This window comes from Podarcis melisellensis, assembly GCF_964234715.1.
Source record: "Podarcis melisellensis genome assembly, chromosome: 1".
In the NCBI taxonomy this organism is placed as follows: domain Eukaryota; kingdom Metazoa; phylum Chordata; class Lepidosauria; order Squamata; family Lacertidae; genus Podarcis; species Podarcis melisellensis.
Genome location: NC_138528.1, coordinates 67858446 through 67878034, shown reverse-complemented (window position 1 = coordinate 67878034; position 19589 = coordinate 67858446). Strand labels below are relative to the sequence as shown.

Here is a 19589-nt window from a genome sequence, read left to right as displayed (position 1 = left end):
CCCTCTAGAGCAGATCTGGACAAAGCATGGGGTGTACATTGGGGAAGGAAGCCTTGTTGCACAAGTGGAAATCTTCACTGATGACCCAAAGGAGTTGAATACTGCCCTAAATGTTAAATTCCATGGCTGGCACCCACTATGATACCATGGAGCATTATTTTGGGAAGACAAAAACTAGAAAAACATAATAAAAAGCAGACTGCATAAACTTATATTGAAGACACTTCTTTCCCACAAAATATCCTGGAAGTGAAACATGCACTCACCTGATGTTTGTGTATTTTGAGATTTGAAAAGGCCAACAACTCCTTTGCCATGAAAGCCACCGGCTCGAAGCAGAAGTGTGCTGGTTTTTGAGTTTTTCCAACAGACCACTGGCAAGCGATTGTGTCTGTAACAGCGAGCTACTCTCTGCAGGCTGCTGTCCTGCACACACTGAGGTACCACTAGTAGCCCTGGATAGCTAAATCAATAAGAAGGGGGAGGGTAATCAGATACTGTGTGAATTCAAAACCCACCAATCATGTTAGCCAAGTTTGCATTTCTAAATCTAGCTCCAGTTCTACCCACTTGAGCCATCTCCAATGATCCAGAAGAAGAGGGGAATAACAAGATTAAAGCAAAGCATCCAACTTCCCTTTATAATTTTATTGATCACATTGTCAAAATGAATAACTTTCTTTGCTACACCCTTTAGGGATATAATTAAAGAACATTATTTTTGAAATGTTTACGACACATTATTTTGTTTCTCAGCATAAAAAGGTCTCTTTTGCCTGCCCCGTCACTAACAGAGGCAAAACCTTCACCTATAAATAGTAATGCCTTCCTTCCCAGTTGTGGTATTCCCTCCTGTGAGGGATCCTTTTTAAAAGGAATTAAAACATTTCTGTCCTATGAGGCTTTTGAGTTGTTTTAATTCCCTTTTTTACATTTACTCTTCCTGGTTTTATGCTTTTTTTGGTTTGAATTAGAGTGTTGCTTTTATTATTTTACAATGAGGCAGGTCCCTATGGAGCTGAACTGTAAAAATTGGCATATTGAATAGTATTGATAACATCAGAATTTATCAAGTTATATATTAATTTATTTTTGTATTTACAGCTCACATTTAAATTACAGTATGATCACATCTTACATAGATTTAACTTGCGTGATTTCAACTATACACAGATGGAAGCAGGCTGGTTGAAACTTCAAGTTAAATCCAAGCAAGGTGGAGAGTTTAAAAGCTCTTCTTGCACCAGGTCTGCCATCTGCCATCCTGTGAAGTCTCACATGAGCATCCCAGAGATGGTGCACTGAGCAGACATTGCACCTCAAACAAGACAGAGAGCTCGTTGTGCACTGGATAACCCAACATTGTGGGGTCATCAAAGTTCTTGCACAACCATCCCTAGTCTCTAAGCTTGTGCAGTGAGCAGTTTTGGGTTACCCAGTGTGAAAAGAGCTTTTAAGCTCTCCACTTTGCTTGCTGGGCAAGGCCTGCATGGCACACAGGCTCTGGGAGTATGGGGGATTCTCTCTACCCATCACCTGTTAGCCATTGGGTGGAGCCAAGGGTTTGGGTATACATGATTTTCATGTGGTACCTCTGGTTACATACTTAATTCGTTCCAGAGGTCCGTTCTTAACCTGAAACTGTTCTTAACCTGAAGCACCACTTTAGCTAATGGGGCCTCCCACTGCTGCCGCACCACTGGAGCACGATTTCTGTTCTCAACCTGAAGCAAAGTTCTTAACCCGAGGTACTATTTCTGGGTTAGCTGAGTCTGTAGCCTGAAGCGTATGTAACCTGAAGCGTATGTAATCTGAGGTACCATTGTACAAGGAACTCTCAGAACTGAACCTTTCGCAATATGCAATTGTACTGTACACAAATTAATTCAAATAACTAATAATTTATCCCAGCACATGAAGTGGTTTACTTATTATTTTCTTCCTTTATCATTTTATCGTTGATGGATGCAAACAGTTGATATGGTTTTTGATGAGGCTTGATAGTAAAGCCAAACACAGGGGTTGCCAGGTTTCTGTTTTCCCCTCTCCCTCTTCTCCTGCAAGCTTTGCTGCTATCACCCTGAGCATCTCTGGCTAGCCAGAGCCAAGAAAGACGCCCTTCCAACTTTTGGAGGGCTTGATGGTTTGTATAGGGTGCCTTAGTCAAGCAGCAGCTGCCAAACAGCCCACAGCCTTCTTCTCAATCTTAAGAGCTGGGCGAGAGGGCAGAGATTACAGCACAACTGCCAGAAAGAAGGCTTTTATCATTCATCATGTTTACCAGAGGAAGGTGGCACACTTGCCATGGCAAGTGAACATGAGGAAGCCTGCGGATACTTTCCAACAACATAAATTATTCACAGCACGATCTTTAACATGTTATTATATTACATTTTAAGATTAAGTGTTATTAAATAGTTCCTTTGAAAGTAGTAAGGGGGTCACTACAGCAACACAGAAAGAAACAACATGGTACATTTCATACTTGTCCTAGACTGATTGTTTACAGGCACTTACTTTTTATGAGCAAGAATGTTTAGATGCTCTAATTTAACACACTAAACACTGCCAGTACTTTGGCTCTGACAAGGAACCAACTCTGGCTTGCATCAAAATCCATTTAAACAGCTCTGAAATGATAGTAAGCAAACTGCTAGTTATATAATTTATTTAAAAAATAGAGCAAGTTAACAAAGAAACGCAGCTGCTTCAGATTCTGCTCCAACCCTGGCCGAAAGAGAAAAGATTCCAGGGACTCCGGATGTTTTTAAATAAGGTGAATTTGAACACGTGTCTAAAGTCATTTACATAAAAGTTAAGATGATTAAAAATTACATTTCTAATCTATATGAATATTTCCTGGTTTTGAGAAATGCACAGTATGGTCTTGTATGACATTAAGGAAAGTGAAGCTCTTATGTTTCTGAAAAATAAATTCCCAGGGCTGACTGCAAAATTCATTTGACACTCCCCCCCCCACACTTCTAAGAAAAGTGAAGGGAAAATGCACTATAAATTGTAGAATAGCAATCATTTGATGCAACCTCGTATAACTTTCCTTCTTTGATTCAAATCAGAAAGAGTGCTCAATACATAGTCAATGTCATGGAACCTCCCTGCAAACCTTGTGCAAACAAAATCTATGAATGCTCAATAAACAGCCTGTTTATAGAGACCTGAAAGGACAAAAACAGATCTGTTCAACTTTTGTTACTGATGAACACTGCTAGCCCCTCGAAGCACATGTGGGCTTTAAAGCCTTGTGGATGGGAAACTCTAGGTCTCCAAAAGGCTATCAAAGAAGCTGGGTAGACTCTGGCAACTGCAGAAAGATAGTGGCTTGCTGACTAGTAACACCCCACCCTCCAAACCTTCCCCAACTCTTGAACATATTCCACAATTCTATACAAACTTACAAATGTGTATATGTATTTAAAGGTGAACCAACTACTGTATATAGCTTTTATATACAGCAACAGACAAACCACCTAGAGCAAAATAGCAATAAATAAAATAAAATAGCAGAATAGCATTTTATATTCAACAATGAAAATACCAAATGATAAACCAAATGCTTTTATTAGCTACCTGCAGGATTGGCACAATTTCTATTTCCTGCAAATTCTGTTTTCTTAGGTGCAGAAGCATATTGCTTCCATCCAGCACAGCTTTTTCAGGAGAATCCAGAATCTGGTCTTGCTAATTGGTGGGGATGAGCCTCTGGCTCATCATTTTGACGATTAAGTCAATCAACTTGAGAGCAATTTAATTGCTACAATAACTGTTCCAGTTCCAGCTGAAGTGTCCAGTGTTTGGGGGATCAATTTCAGCTTGTGCAGCCTGATGATATGGGTGAGGTACTTGCAGGGCTGTATCCAACTATGTGTCCTCTGGATCGCTGCCCATTGTGACTGGTGACATTCTGCTTGGGGGTCTTGAATTGGTGGGTCAGGGGTGTGCTCAATGCTTCATTGCATAACGGTGGAAGTGACTTCTGCCCTAAAGGAGACGATGGTGCAGCCACTACTGAAAAAGCAGGCACTGGAGCCAATCAATTGTAACAACTATTACCCAGTTTCAAATATTTCTTGGGGTGGGGGAGGAGGATAATTGAGAGGATTGTGGCAGAACTGCAGACATTATTGAATGAGACTGATTATCTGGATCCATTCCACTGTACTGGTATTCTTCTGGAACAACTCTGTGGATGGGCATAGTGGCACTTTATTATGGTGGCTCTGTTACAAGGTCATGTCCAGAGATTAGCATAGGGTGACTGTTCTTCAGCCTTCTGGTATTTACACTTTGGAGTGCCATGGTACACCATTTTGTCCCCAATACTAATCAGAATCTATATGAAGTCATTAGGAGTTTGCTCCACCTCAAATGACTAAGATTGGGGCTCAGAACCAGATTGTTATGGGGGGGTGTAGTTTGGCCAAAAGCACCTTGAAGGCCATTAGTGAGAAGTCATGGCATGTAATGTAAGTAAATACTGTGTTGGACTATTATTCCATCTAGCTAACTATTGTGTACACTGACTGGCAGAATTTCAGACAGGAGTGTTTGCCAGCCCTACCTGGAAATGCCAGGAATTGCAAAGCAAGAGCTACAACCCTTCCCTTCTAGAATTAAAAATATTTCACATCAAGAAGGCTTTGTAATATTTGTCAAAACGCAATGCCATTTGGAATGTATTTTATGGGTTGTGGTTTTAATAATTACGACAAGAAAGTTGGCTCACCTTCTGCAAAGAGAATACATCCTGTTCAAGGCCGTTATTCGAAAGTACTCTGTTTTTGAGCGAGAAGAGCTATTACTGATAGTTCCCAATCCCAAGCGTTGATAATCTCTAAAACAAGCTCTTTCCACTAGCTGTTCCATAGTTGATTTCTCTGATGCTTTCAAAGTAGCACTAGTGTGCATTTCACTGTCATCTGAAACTAAAGTTGTATTATTTTACCATCTTAATATTTAGTGAAGCAAGTACACTGAAGAGTGTAATACATTAGCTGAATTCAGATATTTACAGAAAAGCCCCTCTAAAGTTTTCTTACCTGATAGATCATCCTCCTCATTCCACCCAGGACGATTCACTCTTTCTTCCACAATTGTCCCCGTTTTCTTCTTTAGTAGGTACTGTCGGCCAATTGTCATCTTCCCTGCACGTTTTGCTCCTTTTACAATTGTTTTTGAAAGAGTGCTACAATTTAGAAATGAAGCAAAATATCTGTATCGTAGTTGAAAGAGGAAAACTGGACATTATCCCTTCTAGGAACTTCCTCTCCAACAGCCACTAGAGAAATGTGTGGAATATATACAAAGTATAGATATGATCCCATGCCTTCTAATGAATATTGTACATGAAAGGGTTTTTTGTTGCAGCATGTTCTCAATCTTTGTATTTCACAAATAATCAGAGGCATATTTTCATGATGCAGGTCCCTCTCTCACCAACAGGAAGATTTGGTGAGGTGATTTGGGAGCAAGAAATACAGAAAATCCCACCTTAATGATCATAATGTTGCATATTATAATTATAATTATTATGCAATTTTCATTAGAATTCTCACATGTATTGCAGCATCTCCTTTACTAAATCATGCTATAAGCGTGATTTTAAAACTTCTTAAATATAACTCCGTTGCATAACCTTTTTTGAAACTAATAATGTAGAACAGTATTAATAAGAAAGAAGCAAACATACAAAAAGGGACCATTCCTTACCGAAAGGAAGTGTTCTTTTCTTTTTGCTTTGGTAAGATTATCTGAGGTGCAGTTTGACCAGCTGCAAAAGCAAAAGTGCTAAAGATGGACTGGGGGTAGCGAAACTTCATTAGCTGTTTCTTAAATATCTCTACAACTTCAGGGCCCACTTCTTCATCAAAAGCTACCTTAATCAGCTATGTATAAAAAAGATGCAATGAATTAAAAATAAAAGGTAAAATAAAATATAAGAAATATAAAATCAAAGTTTCTAAAATATTATGAAATATTATTATAAAATAGTATTACTGATTTATGAAGCAATTTATATAAACTTTATGGTTAATTAAATCATTTTTGTAATGCATTGCTTACAAATTAGAAAAGACAAAAGAAAATGTATAACATCAAAGAAAATCATACAGGAGTTTTGACAATAATAGTAATAGGGAAGTTTTTAAATGTTTAGGGAAGTTTTTAATGTTGGGTATTTTATTCTGTTTTTAATCTGTTGGGAGCCACCCAGAGTGGCTGGGGAAACCCAGCTGGATGGGTGGGGTATAAATAAATTATTATTATTATTATTATTATTATTATTATTATTATTATTATTATTATTCCAACACACCATATGTATTTATTTAAAAACAACAACACTATGTGGAATGGTATAAGTTGAAGGTGTTATTTTGGTTTGTCTCATGAATAACAAGAGAAAATACAAGCATTAAAATGAGGCAGAAGATTTCTATGCTATTTTGTTTGAAAAGCAATTAAGATTAATCAGTGTCACATTTATGTTGAACAGACCCAACATTTGGGCAAAATGACAAACTATTTTCCATAATATTGTCCCACTGTTTGCAAGCCTGTCCATCTTCTCTTGAAATGCTTTGGAAATATGGGCAGGGTAAATGCCATCAGAAACATAGCTGTCAAGTGTTCCTTATTTGAAGGGACAGTCCCTTATTCCAGCGCCATGTCCTGCTGCTGTCCCTTATTGATGGATGTCCCTTAAATGTCCCTTAAATTTCAAAGGAAACAGCTCCTCTCCCTCCCTCCCTGCCGGCCAGGGAGGAGGGAGGCTCCAACTGTGTTGCTTGGCTGTGTTGCTCACCCAATAAGAAGTCTAAGAACGACTGGGGGGGTGGAGCTTGCATGCCATGTGTGTGGCTAGTTAATGCAAGCTGAGGGGTTTTTTGAATGCTGGTCGCCATTTTGTTGCATGTGCTGCTGCAAACTTTGCAGTGCAAAGCCAGGCCGGGGAGCCATCTTGAGTTGAGGCTGCATAGGCCTTGTGGTGCATGTGATTCAGATTCTATTCAGTTGAACCTCTGGTTACAAAGTTGGTTGGACAGTGTTCTCGAAGCTACCAGCATGAGTTTGACCAGACTGCAGGAGGACAGGAAGACTGGAGTGCCTGTAACAGGTGAGGCTGCAGGTCCCTTATTTTGGCTGCTGGTCCCTTATTTTCAAATCTGTAAGTTGACAGCTATGATCAGAAAGCTGAGACAGAGTGGAGGATAATAGAGTATGTTTGGGGAACCTGGAACAGGACTCTCCCAAATGCTCCTTCCTACAGAAGCTGCTTATGAGACTGGCACTGCATCCCCTGGCCTATTTGCATGTCCTGTAACCAAGGTGCTTCAATACTAAGGGAAGGCAAAAACTTCCATGCTTAAAAGGCCTGGAAATAAATAGGCAATAATGAAAGTGGGCAAACACAAGTCAGGTACAGTAACTCATGACCCCACAGAACTATGGCCCAGGTTTATGGATACATTCCATATATACTTTCACTCTTTGATGGACATTTTGCTTAAGTTCTCTATTGTACTATGAACAAGTCATGGGCAACCTATTTTTAAATGAAGGCGATGGCACTTTATTAATTTATGAAAATGACATCCAATGTTGCATAAAAATTGTCCAGATCGTGACCTTGCTAAGAAAGCCTACTCTACATTTCTGTCATAAATTTGAGGCAGATGCATTGAGTGACAAAGATTAAAATAGTGTTCTTGGTACATCTGCCTAGTGTACCTAGACCCGGGGTCACCAAACATGGTGCCCTCAGATATCTCCCTTGCACTAGTGCTATGAGGGGAGTGTGCTTGCTTTTTTTGGATCTGTGTTTTATTTGTTTTTGAGTTTTGTCTGTTGCAGTGGGAGAAATCTGAGCATCACCAGTTTTCTTCTGCAAAATGAGTATTTTGTGGTGCCAACATCAGTTGCTTATTTTTCCAGATGTGGCCCTTAAAAGGAATGCTCCCAGGAAAAACTATTATAGTTGTCATGGTTTCCATTTTTTAAAGATGATCTCTCTTTTCAGTTGAATTAATTCATACTCTGCCTTTCTACAGAAGATGTCCAAGGTAGTTAACAATAATAAACCCTTAAAACCTTAGTTAAACTAACAGGGCTTAAGTTAACTTAATTGTGCGGGAGTTTTTTTAAAACAACAACAACAACACTTTTTATTTATTTTAAAGAACAAACATGACAACAACAACATTGGCTGCCTCCATTTTTTAAAATTGTGTTTGATTGTGGCCTTTATATGCAGACTTTCTTAGTGGAAAGTTCAGGGACATGAGAGTTGATTTATTTTGGAATTGGTGATATTGTAAATATAACATGCAGAAGGAAGTAAGAGTGTTCCAAAAAACCCAACAAACTATGAACTTTAAGCAGCTTTATTTTACCTGAAACACAGCAGAGGTAATTTGTAGCCCTTCCTGCATGCTTTGTTGAAGCTGGTTCTGGATGGTAATTTTCTTCTCCTTAGTTATTGAGGCAATGGGAACGCTCCGAATAACAGTTTGTTCTCCCACTAAGAATATTAGTCAGAGGAGCACTGAGTCATGGTTCAAGTTATCAGAGCTGTTCATATTTTACATACTCTACTCAATATGTATGATCAGTCTTACACAGATGCATAAAAGATGCAACAAAGTCAAAGCCATAATCAAAGCTGGAACGTCTATCAAAATATTGAGCTCATTTCATGAATGACATATTAAAGAGCCTATCAGTTCCAAAAAAAAAAGAGGAACATGTACTTCCTCAGTCAGCTTACCAAACTGAATCAATTGATTTATTTTATTAACATTAACATTTTTTAAAAAATAAACCAACATGATGCCTTGTAACATCTATTCCTTCAATCACACCAAATTACATTAAAATGTATTATGACAGATATTCAGCATATGTATGTTTACAAGTATGTAAGTAAGTAAGTAAGTCCTACTGTGTTTAGTGAAGCTTACACCCAAGAAAAATGTGTTTAGGATTGCTTAATTGAGATTGCTCAATTGCAATTTCAGCAACTTGGCTATCTTCATGAGAAAGATGAATATAGAAAATTTGTACATTATGGGATGACAAGCATAGCTCTAGTGGCAGTGGGTCAAAGTTTACAGTTTTGCAACAAAAGGGAAAATTTGTTTTGTGGGGCACTTTTGGTTGTGTGGAAAGAGCCATTTATATAAAAGTGTTAACATGTGGCAACACTTTTATACATGGATTCCAAACATTATAAATGGCGTATCTAGTGTATCACTGTCATATCAATTATGCGAAGTCAGTATAATATCAGATTTGTCACCTGCTGCTGATACAGAAGTTGCTGACCCTCAACCTGGCATTTATTTGCTTAAGTCTTCGGTTCAAGCCACCACTATGTTAATGAGAACTAAGTCTAGGTATTATCCCAATAAATATGCGTGCACTAAAAAAGTGATGCATCAAATGACAAAATATTTGATGCATCGCTCTCACTACATATCTATTTTCTGCAGCCTGTAGAAATAATTGGAACGCAATGCTTTATTTTTATGTAACTCACAGAGATTTCAAAGTAGAATTCTTATCCTCAAAAAGCTACAGTTACAATTTTCACAAACAAATAAGATAATTGTTAAATAAATAATTGCTATTTTTTCATCATTTTTTCATCAGATAGCAGTTTTAAAAATTGTTAACATTATTTGTTCTCATGACATTTTAAAATACTGTAATTTTTAAAATTTCTGCTCTTTTTAAAAAGTGAAGGATTATATAGATTCAAATTACTTTCCACTCTGGCAGAAAGAGTTGTTGCAGAAACCAGTTCACTAATTTCTCATTCACTGGCTATATATCTAACACTCATGGCAAACTAGTTAAACACTAACCACATAAGAACCACAGAACTAGCCAGGAATAAGATAAATGAACTGTAATTGAGAATTTACAACTGCTACAAATGCAAGCAAAAAACACTGATTGACAACTTTCTCAGTTTAAACATGCAACACCAACTTCTTGATCCTGTATATAAGAACACAGGAAGGGCCTGCTAGATTAGGCCAATGGCCCATCTAGTCCAGCATCTTGATCTCACAGTGGCCAACTAGATGCCTATAGGGCATGAGTGCAACAGCACTTACCCCACTTTTAATTCCCAGGAACTGGTATTCAGAGACTTACTGCCTCCAACAGCAGAGGCAGAACATAACTATTGTGCTAGTAGCCAATGATAATAAAGGACATGTACTCAATATTTCTGCCTGCACAAGATGCCACCATCCAACCATCCAACCATCCATCCACTTTTATTCATGTGAGTAATCCAGGTAATCCTTGAGTAGTTGCTCTTGTCTTTTTAACATGTTTCTCCTACTCAGAGTAGATCCTTTAAAATCATGAGCATGATTAATTTAGGTCCATTAGTTTCAATGGGTCTCTTCTGAGTATAATGTAGATAGTTCTAACCTATAACCAGGACCTTCACATGTAATGCTATACCACAGCTTAGCATAAAGCCTCTCCTCCTCCCAGAGGGGAGGTGTTGTGAGCGGGAGCCTTTCCCGCGTCTGCAGGGGGGTGTACTCGGCCCCCTGCATCACTCACCCGGCTGTCGCGCCGCGCCCCGCCCACCAGGCCAGCCAATAGGGTTGGCTTGGGGGCGAGATCTAGCTGCATTCAAGCAGCCGCAGCAGCCCTGCGCCTCATTCTGTTTCCCTGGAGTCATCGGATCACCTGCCCGCCCTCCCTCCCTTTAGGTCATATTTATGCTTTGACCTTGCTATGGACTTTGGTTGGTTGCCCTGGTTGACCAGGGGGCCTGGTAGGAGTTTTTATCCATTTGGCAGATTGGCACCAGCCTCTTGGTTTTTTGCCTACCTCATAGCAAATCGCCACAACTTTTTTGTACTGGCGGTTTGGCACTGGGATATGTGTTGTGCGTTGGTGGGTGGGGTTTGGACATCACCTACCCCGCCCCTCATTGGGTATTCCATTAAAGGAATCCAGCGGTCGTGGATCCTGTCCAATGCCCTGCCGGTGCCTAGGGCCATGGCACAACCCCCAGTGACATCAGGGGAAGTTTCAAGTTGTATTTGCATCAACAAGCTCCTCCCACTGTTTGTTAACCTCCAAAGACCCCTGCTGCGTGGGTGGGGTCAAATATAGGTTGTTTGACTCAATGCCTAAGCCAATACCACATGCATGCTGTAACCAATAAAACTAATATGCACGTGGAGGGTTCTCGACTCACAATGTGCATAAACTGAAATGAGCCCAAGCAAGCCTTTGGCTCCTGACAGGAGACTTCAGCAGCATTTACTTTGCTTGCACTTAATCTCAGATTGTTACTGTTTGTGAACAAAGGATAGTTGTTTATAACAAACTAAAAAGTCTGATCCATAGCCCAAAGTTTGAAGTTGGCTTGTTTTGAAATTGACTTGTGTTTGCTATAAAGGATAATCTCTGGTTCATATGCTATGAAAACCTGAGAAATGCTGCCAAATTCCATTTCCAGGTGTAAGGGAGGAGGACAGGTCTAGGAGGTCTGCATTAACCCAGATTACACAGATTATGCATGCTGTATTGAACCATGCTCTACCTTGACATGCAATCTAGGCCACAGTATAAGCATGAGAATGAAGGATATGACTACATCACTTTCAAGACCAGAAATGCATAATTAACAGTTGAGGACATGGAAATTGCATCTGACCAATTTCCTGGATCACAATTTTTGTTTGGCCATATAAGCACATCCATCCATTTACCTATGCTCCACATATATGTCTTTATGTCTATGCTGCAGACAGTTCAAGAAAACTTTTTTATGAAGCCTATCACATTACAGTCCTATCCATGCATTCAAAGGAAAAGAGGACTTAAACTGAGAAGCAGGCTTGTGCATGCTGCCTCCAAGTTCCCTCCATATGCCTAGTGTCCCCACTCCGCTGTAAGCCTTTCCAAGTTCAGCGGGAGGGTTTGAAGGGGGCTTATAAGTGCATTCGGCAGATAATACATGGTTCCCTATCATAGGAAGGCTTGTAAATGTGTCCAGCTGAATGTGCCTAAATGCCCCCCTTCAGACCTAGTCAATGTGATAAAGTTGGGGGTGCAGTGAGTGCACCTGACATGTATGTTTTCCCCAGTTTAAGCCCTTACATGTTCTTTTGAACACATGAATAAGGCTTATGAGAACAATTATAATAATTTGTTATTTAATTAGCTATGCAGATTACAGAAATTCATACCGAACAAAAGGTTGAATTATAAATACTGATCCTATTCTGGCACATTTGTTTTAAGCGACTTAAATGGACTGCGGGTTAGCTTCAAGTGTGTTCTGAAGTAAAAATTTATTTTAACATTCATAAAGAAGACCATACCTAGTTGATCATGAGGTGTGCCTTTAAATATAACTCTGTACGTAGTAAGGAACAAAGCTCCTTCTGCAGGGAGAATGTGAGGGCCTCCAAGCAATCCTCCAGTTGCCTCCTCTCGGCCATCAGGATCCAGAAGCACACGGAGACCTTCACACACAAACTCTTCCCCTGGTAGCAAAGCTGGTCGTAGAATCTTGGGCTGAGCCCAAAGACAAGATTTATATATATATATATACACAAACTGTGTTACACATAGTACACTACAGGTGTCAAACTAAAAAGGATTGAGCTGGAATTACAGCTATAGTTTGTAAAAGACAGGTTATTGTAAAAATGGGTGTATTTTGTAGAAAAGGGACTTAACAAAGAGCCCTAGTCCAACACTCTAACCACTATACCACACTAACCATCACATTGTTAGCATTCATAGAAGGGATAAGGTGTGCCAGCTGGGCAGATAGTCATTTATCTGGTCTCCCTAGGGCTTTCCTGCACTCTTTAAGATTTCTCATCACCATTCATGGTCAGAAACATCCCTCTGCCCCTGTGCTTACTGGGCAGAGTGGATTTCAGCTAGGATAAGAGTAAGAACTGAGTAAAATAAGTTCCATCTTTTTAGAAAAGTGGCAAAGATGCAAGGCTCTGATGGGCTGGAGCAGGGGTGGGGAATCTCTGGTTCTCCAGATGTTGTTGGACTCCCAACGTTGCCTACTTAGCATAGCCAATGGTCGGGGGGGGGCGTGATGGGAGTTGCAGTTCAGCAACGCAGGAGGGTCACAGGTTCCCAGTGTCTGGGTTAGAGTTTTTGCCTCTTCAGTCCAAAAGGGAAAGCATTATTTGCTTAGATGCTGTTTGACTGGAAAAGGGAGTGGGTCGATAAAGAATAGGTCTTAAATCAACAATGGACATGCAACAGCAGCTTATTTTGATTCAGAGGTTTGGCTGATACTTTTTCTCTAGTTCATATTTCACAAAACTATAGCCAAGCTGCTTATTTGTTGAATTTTTCATATTTTTCAGCATCCTTTTAAATGTTCCAAATATCTCCCCAATTATATTAGCAAAAAACCCCCACAGAAAACTGAGCAAACTTGCCATATACCTAAAATGTAAATAGTGTAAACGAAGTCCAAAATACTTGCCTTCTGAATTGGTGGCAACCTTCTACTTTCTCGATGAACAGCCTCCAGAGTCTCAATGTGCATTGCTACAATTCCTGGGAGCAAACACCACCGCAAATGAGCAAAACATAGCAAAATAATTCCACCCTTCTAAAAACTGCTTTCAGAAAGCCCAGAATAGGGCTCTCACATGACTATGTAGACACTGACAGACTAAAATTAGAAGTGCAAACCCTTATTGTCAACTGAAAATAACACACACAAAGAAGCTCTTTTCAAAAATATCTTTTCTCAGACAGTACAAAATATCTCTCTCTCAAAATATTTCAAGACTTCAGCATAGTTCTTCATACCTGGTATCATACAATGAAGACTCCTGATGTGATCCTGTGTAACTCCACTTTCTGTACAAACCTTGTCTATGAACCTAGTAATGAAGCGTACGACAGCATTGGCAATGTCATTGTTCTCAGAATCCTCAAACCCACTTTCAGTATCATAACTCTCAGCAACACTGCCTGCAATGCTGGAAAAAAGCAATTCTAGTCAGTTAAATCTACATTGGAGCAAAATAAACATCACTCTATTTGAAAATAATGTGGTTGTCCCGATTACACACCTATTTGTGACAATGCTATTGCTTCCACTCTCCCAGTCGCCCGTTGCTGAAGTTCTTAGGAGTTTGTTTTTACTGGTGTCCAGTGGCACCAGCAGGTATACCATGAGGTTAGCAAAATGAATCGCCTGACTGAAAACCATACTTTCTTCACTTTGTACTAGTTGCTGTTGAGTCTCTTTACTAAGTGTTGGCCACAGACGCATCTGCTCAGCAGCTAAGTCCATGGCTGTCTTTTCTTGGGCCTGGGCATCAGAATTCTTCTCCTAGGAGAGAAAATGGTTAGACAGTAGAATATTATACTGTAGTTTTAAATTATTTCCATTCTTTTGGAATGGGGACAAAGGCTGCCTATAAACTATATATGAGACCATATAACACCAGTCTTGAAAGACCTACACTGGCTCCCAGTACGTTTCCGAACAATTCAAAGTGTTGGTGCTGACCTTTAAAGCCCTAAACGGCTCGGTCCAGTATACCTGAAGGAGCGTCTCCACCTCCATCATTCTGCCTGGACACTGAGGTCCAGCACAGAAGGCCTTCTGGCAGTTCCCTCGCTGTGAGAAGCCAAGTTACAGGGAAGCAGGCAGAGGGCCTTCTCAGTAGTGGCACCCAACCTGTGGAACGCCCTCCCACCAGATGTCAAAGAGAAAAACAACTACCAGACTTTTAGAAGACATCTGAAGGCAGCCCTGTTTAGGGAAGCTTTTAATGTTTAATAGGTTATTGTATTTTAGTGTTTTGTTGGAAGCCGCCCAGAGTGGCTGGGGGGACCCAGCCAGATGGGCGGGGTATAAATATTATTATTATTATTAAGGGGAAGAGAACCTTTGCTGAAGAACCAAACATAAGACAAAACACTGTGCAATTCATGAACCACAATGCAGGATTTGGTACTAAAGTTGCAGTTTTCTTGCTCGTGGGAAATTATGCCTCTACACCATCTACGTCCTGCCCCCAAGTTGTGCTACTGCATACTAAGCAACAGCAGAACATTATAGAAAGGTTTCTCTACTGGTTGATGTCTCAAGATGCACTTTGCTTTTTGCATCCACATTGCTCAGGGGTGGGGCAAAACCTGGATCTGCCTGCAAAAAAACATTCAATTTCCAAATGTCGTGCCCATCTTATACTTTACTTTCCATTGCATCTGAAATTAGATCCTTGTGCAAGCACAGGGCCATGGCTGATCTTAAAATTTAAAGAACTATTTCTGACATACCTACAGAATCCATAGAAAAAGGAATGCACAAAATGGAGTGATACTGAAGGCAAGTCTAATTCACTTATAGCCCTTTCAACACAGCATCAATTTCATCTGCTTGTTGGTGGGTTTAATTGTTTTTGTTTGTTTCCTCATTGCAGTTTTAAAAGCTAATATATACATTAGGATTTCATTCTGCTTGCAAACTCTTGGCTCGTTCTCACACTGAATATGAATTGGCTCAAGAACTAACTGCCTGGCATTCAACTAACTGCCTGGCACAGATGATACTGCCCAATCTTCTGTAGTGCTTGAGTCAGTGAGCCACGTGTAGCTATAAATAGCTTATAGCACTGAAAAAGTTTCATGTTTTCACATGCCAGATTTCAAATCTAACAGTCGTTCTCTGTAAACGAAGTGGATGGCACGTAGACACAACATATTGTAGCCTAAAGAAATTAGGGCAAAGGTGACTGGCAACTGTTTTCACATAACCTCATTTTTTTTAGGAAAAAGCAGCAGGAACCTACAATTGTATGATCAGCCTTTTAGACTTCTGAAGAATATGAGGAAAAGCTTCAAGTGTGCATATGTGCTACAACTGCTTCTATTTCCCAATTCTGCTACCACTGTTCTCTGTTGCTTCCCTATAGTACAGTTAATATTGGTAGCAACTTTCCTGTTCATGGCTTTTCCTTCATGTTTGATAGTCCATCTAATTTAGAGGAACATTATTGACACGCTAAGATGGCAGAGTGCCTTCTTCTATTACTTTGTCTAGAATGGCCAAGTTCCTGGCATTTTACTGGTTTTGCTATACTGGAAAGATGCAACCTGTTCCTTTTATAACAGGACAATTAGGACATGCCTATACTTTACTTACTTATTTCATTTATGTACTAACTTTTTCTTCCAAGGAGCTCAAGGTCGTGTGCATGGTTCTCCTCTCTGTTTCATCCTCACAACATTCTGGGAGGTAGACTAGGCTAAGAGATAGTGACTGGCCCAAGATCACCCAGTAAGCTTCATGGCTGTGTAGGGATTCAAACCCTTGTCTCACAGGTCATAGTCCAACACTCTTAACCATTACGCCACACTGGTCCAGATGTAGCTCAATATCCATCCCAGCTTAAACTATTATAACACCCACCCACCTTGCATAATCCCTGTAATACCTGCAGTACAGGTGCAATAATATTATTGACACCAGCTATCATGCCTAATCTGCATATCTTTGTTTAAAGATGACCCTGTAGTCACACAAGCAGAAAGTATATTTCCAGAGTCATGCAGCTTCATACTTTTGATCTGTCCAATTTCAAATACCACAACACTGTTTATGAGCCCCCAAAAGGGAGGAAAAGGTTAGAAAATGAAAGGAGAGAAAGAGAACAACATAACACAGAATGATGGCACATTGTACAAAGCAACATGAAATGGGAGCCAGTTTATGCTGCAGCACTGACATGCCTTTTCAGCTCTGCACTGGACATAAGACTTCAAAGCAAGTCAACGAAAGGGAGAAGGAAAACTTACTTTATCTGTGGCTGAAGTAACTGTAAAAGCCACAAGCAAAGGGCTGATTTTGATATTAGTTTTCTACATATGTGCTCTTAAGAAGCATGTAACGAAGTGGCTGGAAGGAGTGTGCTTTTTTTTTTGTAACTTGAGAGCAATCCAGTACACATCTTGGATGTGTTCAGTTGTGAAGCTTCTTGGTAAGTCTGACAAGTAGCCAATGTACTGTAGTGCAATGTGTCAGTGTGTCTGGATGTTAACAAGAAGATCTGTGGCTTAAGCCCAACCAGGGATGGTGGTGGGCAAGATTCCTGCATTGCAGAGGGTTGGACTAGATGACCCCTGGGGTCCCTTCCAACTCTACAATTCTATAAGCATGTATTGGATATCATACATGTTCACACAAGCTTGTCACTGACTCTCTCTTTCACTACCACCCACTTCTTATGCCCCCCCATAACTACTGCTTTCCCCTCTGCTAGCCAGGTCACAGAACCATGTGGACAAGTGGTCTTTCTCCCCAACCACTATGCCTACACATCTTGATGAAAATTTTACATTTTTACCCCACATTGACCAGATTGATGCTTATACCTCCCAAGACTTCTGGTAGGGGAAAATCTCTGGCTTGTGCTCGGGACAATAATTTTTATTTTTTATGAATGCTGTGTGCCTCTGAAGGAACTTTTAGATGCTCCTGGTACAAAATATACAGTATTACAATGCCAATACAATTATACTGCATGATATAATGGTCCAGAACAAAAGTTGTTGTGGAATTAGATAAGACATGACAGCTGAATTAGCCTTTGGGTTCCAATACTAAGTGAGCTCCAAGATTTGTGCAGCTAAACTCATACACAGTTATTCATTACTGCTATTGGGGGAAAGAGTTATTTTGGAAATTATGTTTATGCACCAGGGTGGAAAATCTGCATTTTAGGTTTCCTTTGGCACCAATATTCACAACATCTACTATCCATTTCTGATGAAGGCGGGGGGACATTCTTAAGGGAAGGGTAAAGTTTTGTCTGGGAATGCTGTCTGATTTGAAGCAGAAGAAACAGAGTGCTGCCAAAGCTAGAAAAGCATGTAGTAATGCATGTTAGGACTGTGAGCATATTAAGATAATATACTCATCTATTCTAAAGGAAAGCAAACATTTCTTTTGTGAGTATTAATGAATTATCCTGGATAGTTGTGCTGCTTTATATATAAAACATATTAAATCTTCCCCACACTATTAACAAGTTCATTACAACTTGTACCATAAGATTTAAGAAGTAATTCCAGTATTTAGGAACACACCCCTTGCCTGGCATATTAATTCAAGAAGGCCCAACAAACTATACAATATCAAACATTTTCTTTAACTAAATGCCAACTGACTTCAACACAGATTTAGTTTAGCTTATTTCTTTGCGCATTAAAATTTCTATATTATTGTTTTACTTACTTTCTGCTTTAAGTGTTGTGGATGATTGTCTTCCTTAGCTGAAAGATAGAGTGAACGAATTTGATTTTCCACATCACTGTAAAAGTTTGTTTCCCAGAACTGCTGGTTAGCCCATATTGGATGATCTTGAACACAGGTGTAAACAAACTGACTGACTCCAGGAGCTAGTTTCTGAAAGCATAACGATGAGTCATCAGATTAATTTTCAAGGGTAGGAACAACAATGTATTCAACTCTTGTGGCAAAAAAAATCATTAATGAGACAGACAACTAATCCTAATGATGTATGTGTACATATAATAATAATGAATATATTCTCTCCTATACATTCATGTTGAGTAAACTAGTGGGCAACTCACTAATAATTCTGTTTATTTGAAGACAAAATCTTACAGAAGGCTCATTCTTGAGTATAAATGTTGCACCAAGACACACAGAGGTACAAGGTCCAAAAGTGAGAACAATGGGATAGTGGAATATGTAAGCTTGGTTTGCTCTATTTTCACCTGATTGAACTCCAAAATTTGCACTGAAATTTGTGTGTAGAGAGTAGCTTTTCAAAGAATCTGAAGCAGGTCTACAAGGTACATAAAGCAGTATTTTCAATTACACAGTGCTTTTTTTTTAATCAAAGCAAATGACTTTTCAAAGCTCCTGCAAATAATGCAGAGATGGCTCTACCCCCCCCCATTTAATGTATTTGTTGAAACTTCAGATACTCCACCTACATTGCAGCATTGCATTCCTTCCATATTTATATTACAAAATGAGGATTAGCTTTTAGGGTCACTGAAATCAGATGCACTGCATATTTTGATCTGTTGTTCAATTATATACAAAGTCATACGACATTACAATCCATCCCAAAACAATCCTAAGTTCCAAATTATTCCAGACGTTTCCCTGATTTCTATTTCTAGCCAACCTTTCTGAATTAAATTACAGGTGTTTCATTAGAACTGTTATTCAGTGCAACCAAACAGCAGCCAGCAGATGGCAATAGATTTCTGTGGAAACTACATGCCATTTCTCTGTTAAGGCAGCCTAGTAAAATAGTGGCGCTGACTGTCTCAACAACTGAAAGCTCAGTGCTGAACTCTGCCTAACAGATCTGCCTGTAAAAAAGAAATCTTACATACACAAAAATATCAATAGTATGCCATGTGACTACATTGTTTTCCTTGAAATGATATCCATGCTTCTCCATTAGTCCTGTACTCCCCTGATCTTACTTCTGCTAGCCTACAACAAAACCTAAATTCACTCCTCTCAGCTAGCTTCTTGGTGTGGTTCCATG

At 39.6% G+C, this 19589-nt stretch overlaps 1 protein-coding gene across 2 annotated transcripts in view; it reads right to left on the bottom strand.

Moving 5' to 3' along the window:
• Positions 1–19589, bottom strand: part of SBF2 (SET binding factor 2) — a 214480-nt gene that overhangs the window by 39110 nt on the left and 155781 nt on the right. For both annotated transcript variants that reach the window (XM_081918027.1, XM_081918028.1), the window contains exons 18-27: positions 18293–18463; positions 14118–14380; positions 13852–14024; positions 13520–13593; positions 12381–12576; positions 8412–8539; positions 5728–5903; positions 5058–5203; positions 4745–4943; positions 267–463 (exon numbers count right to left, since the gene is read on the bottom strand). In XM_081918027.1, the coding sequence (XP_081774153.1) occupies positions 267–463; positions 4745–4943; positions 5058–5203; positions 5728–5903; positions 8412–8539; positions 12381–12576; positions 13520–13593; positions 13852–14024; positions 14118–14380; positions 18293–18463 (1723 nt within the window). The remainder of the gene's footprint in view (positions 1–266; positions 464–4744; positions 4944–5057; positions 5204–5727; positions 5904–8411; positions 8540–12380; positions 12577–13519; positions 13594–13851; positions 14025–14117; positions 14381–18292; positions 18464–19589) is intronic.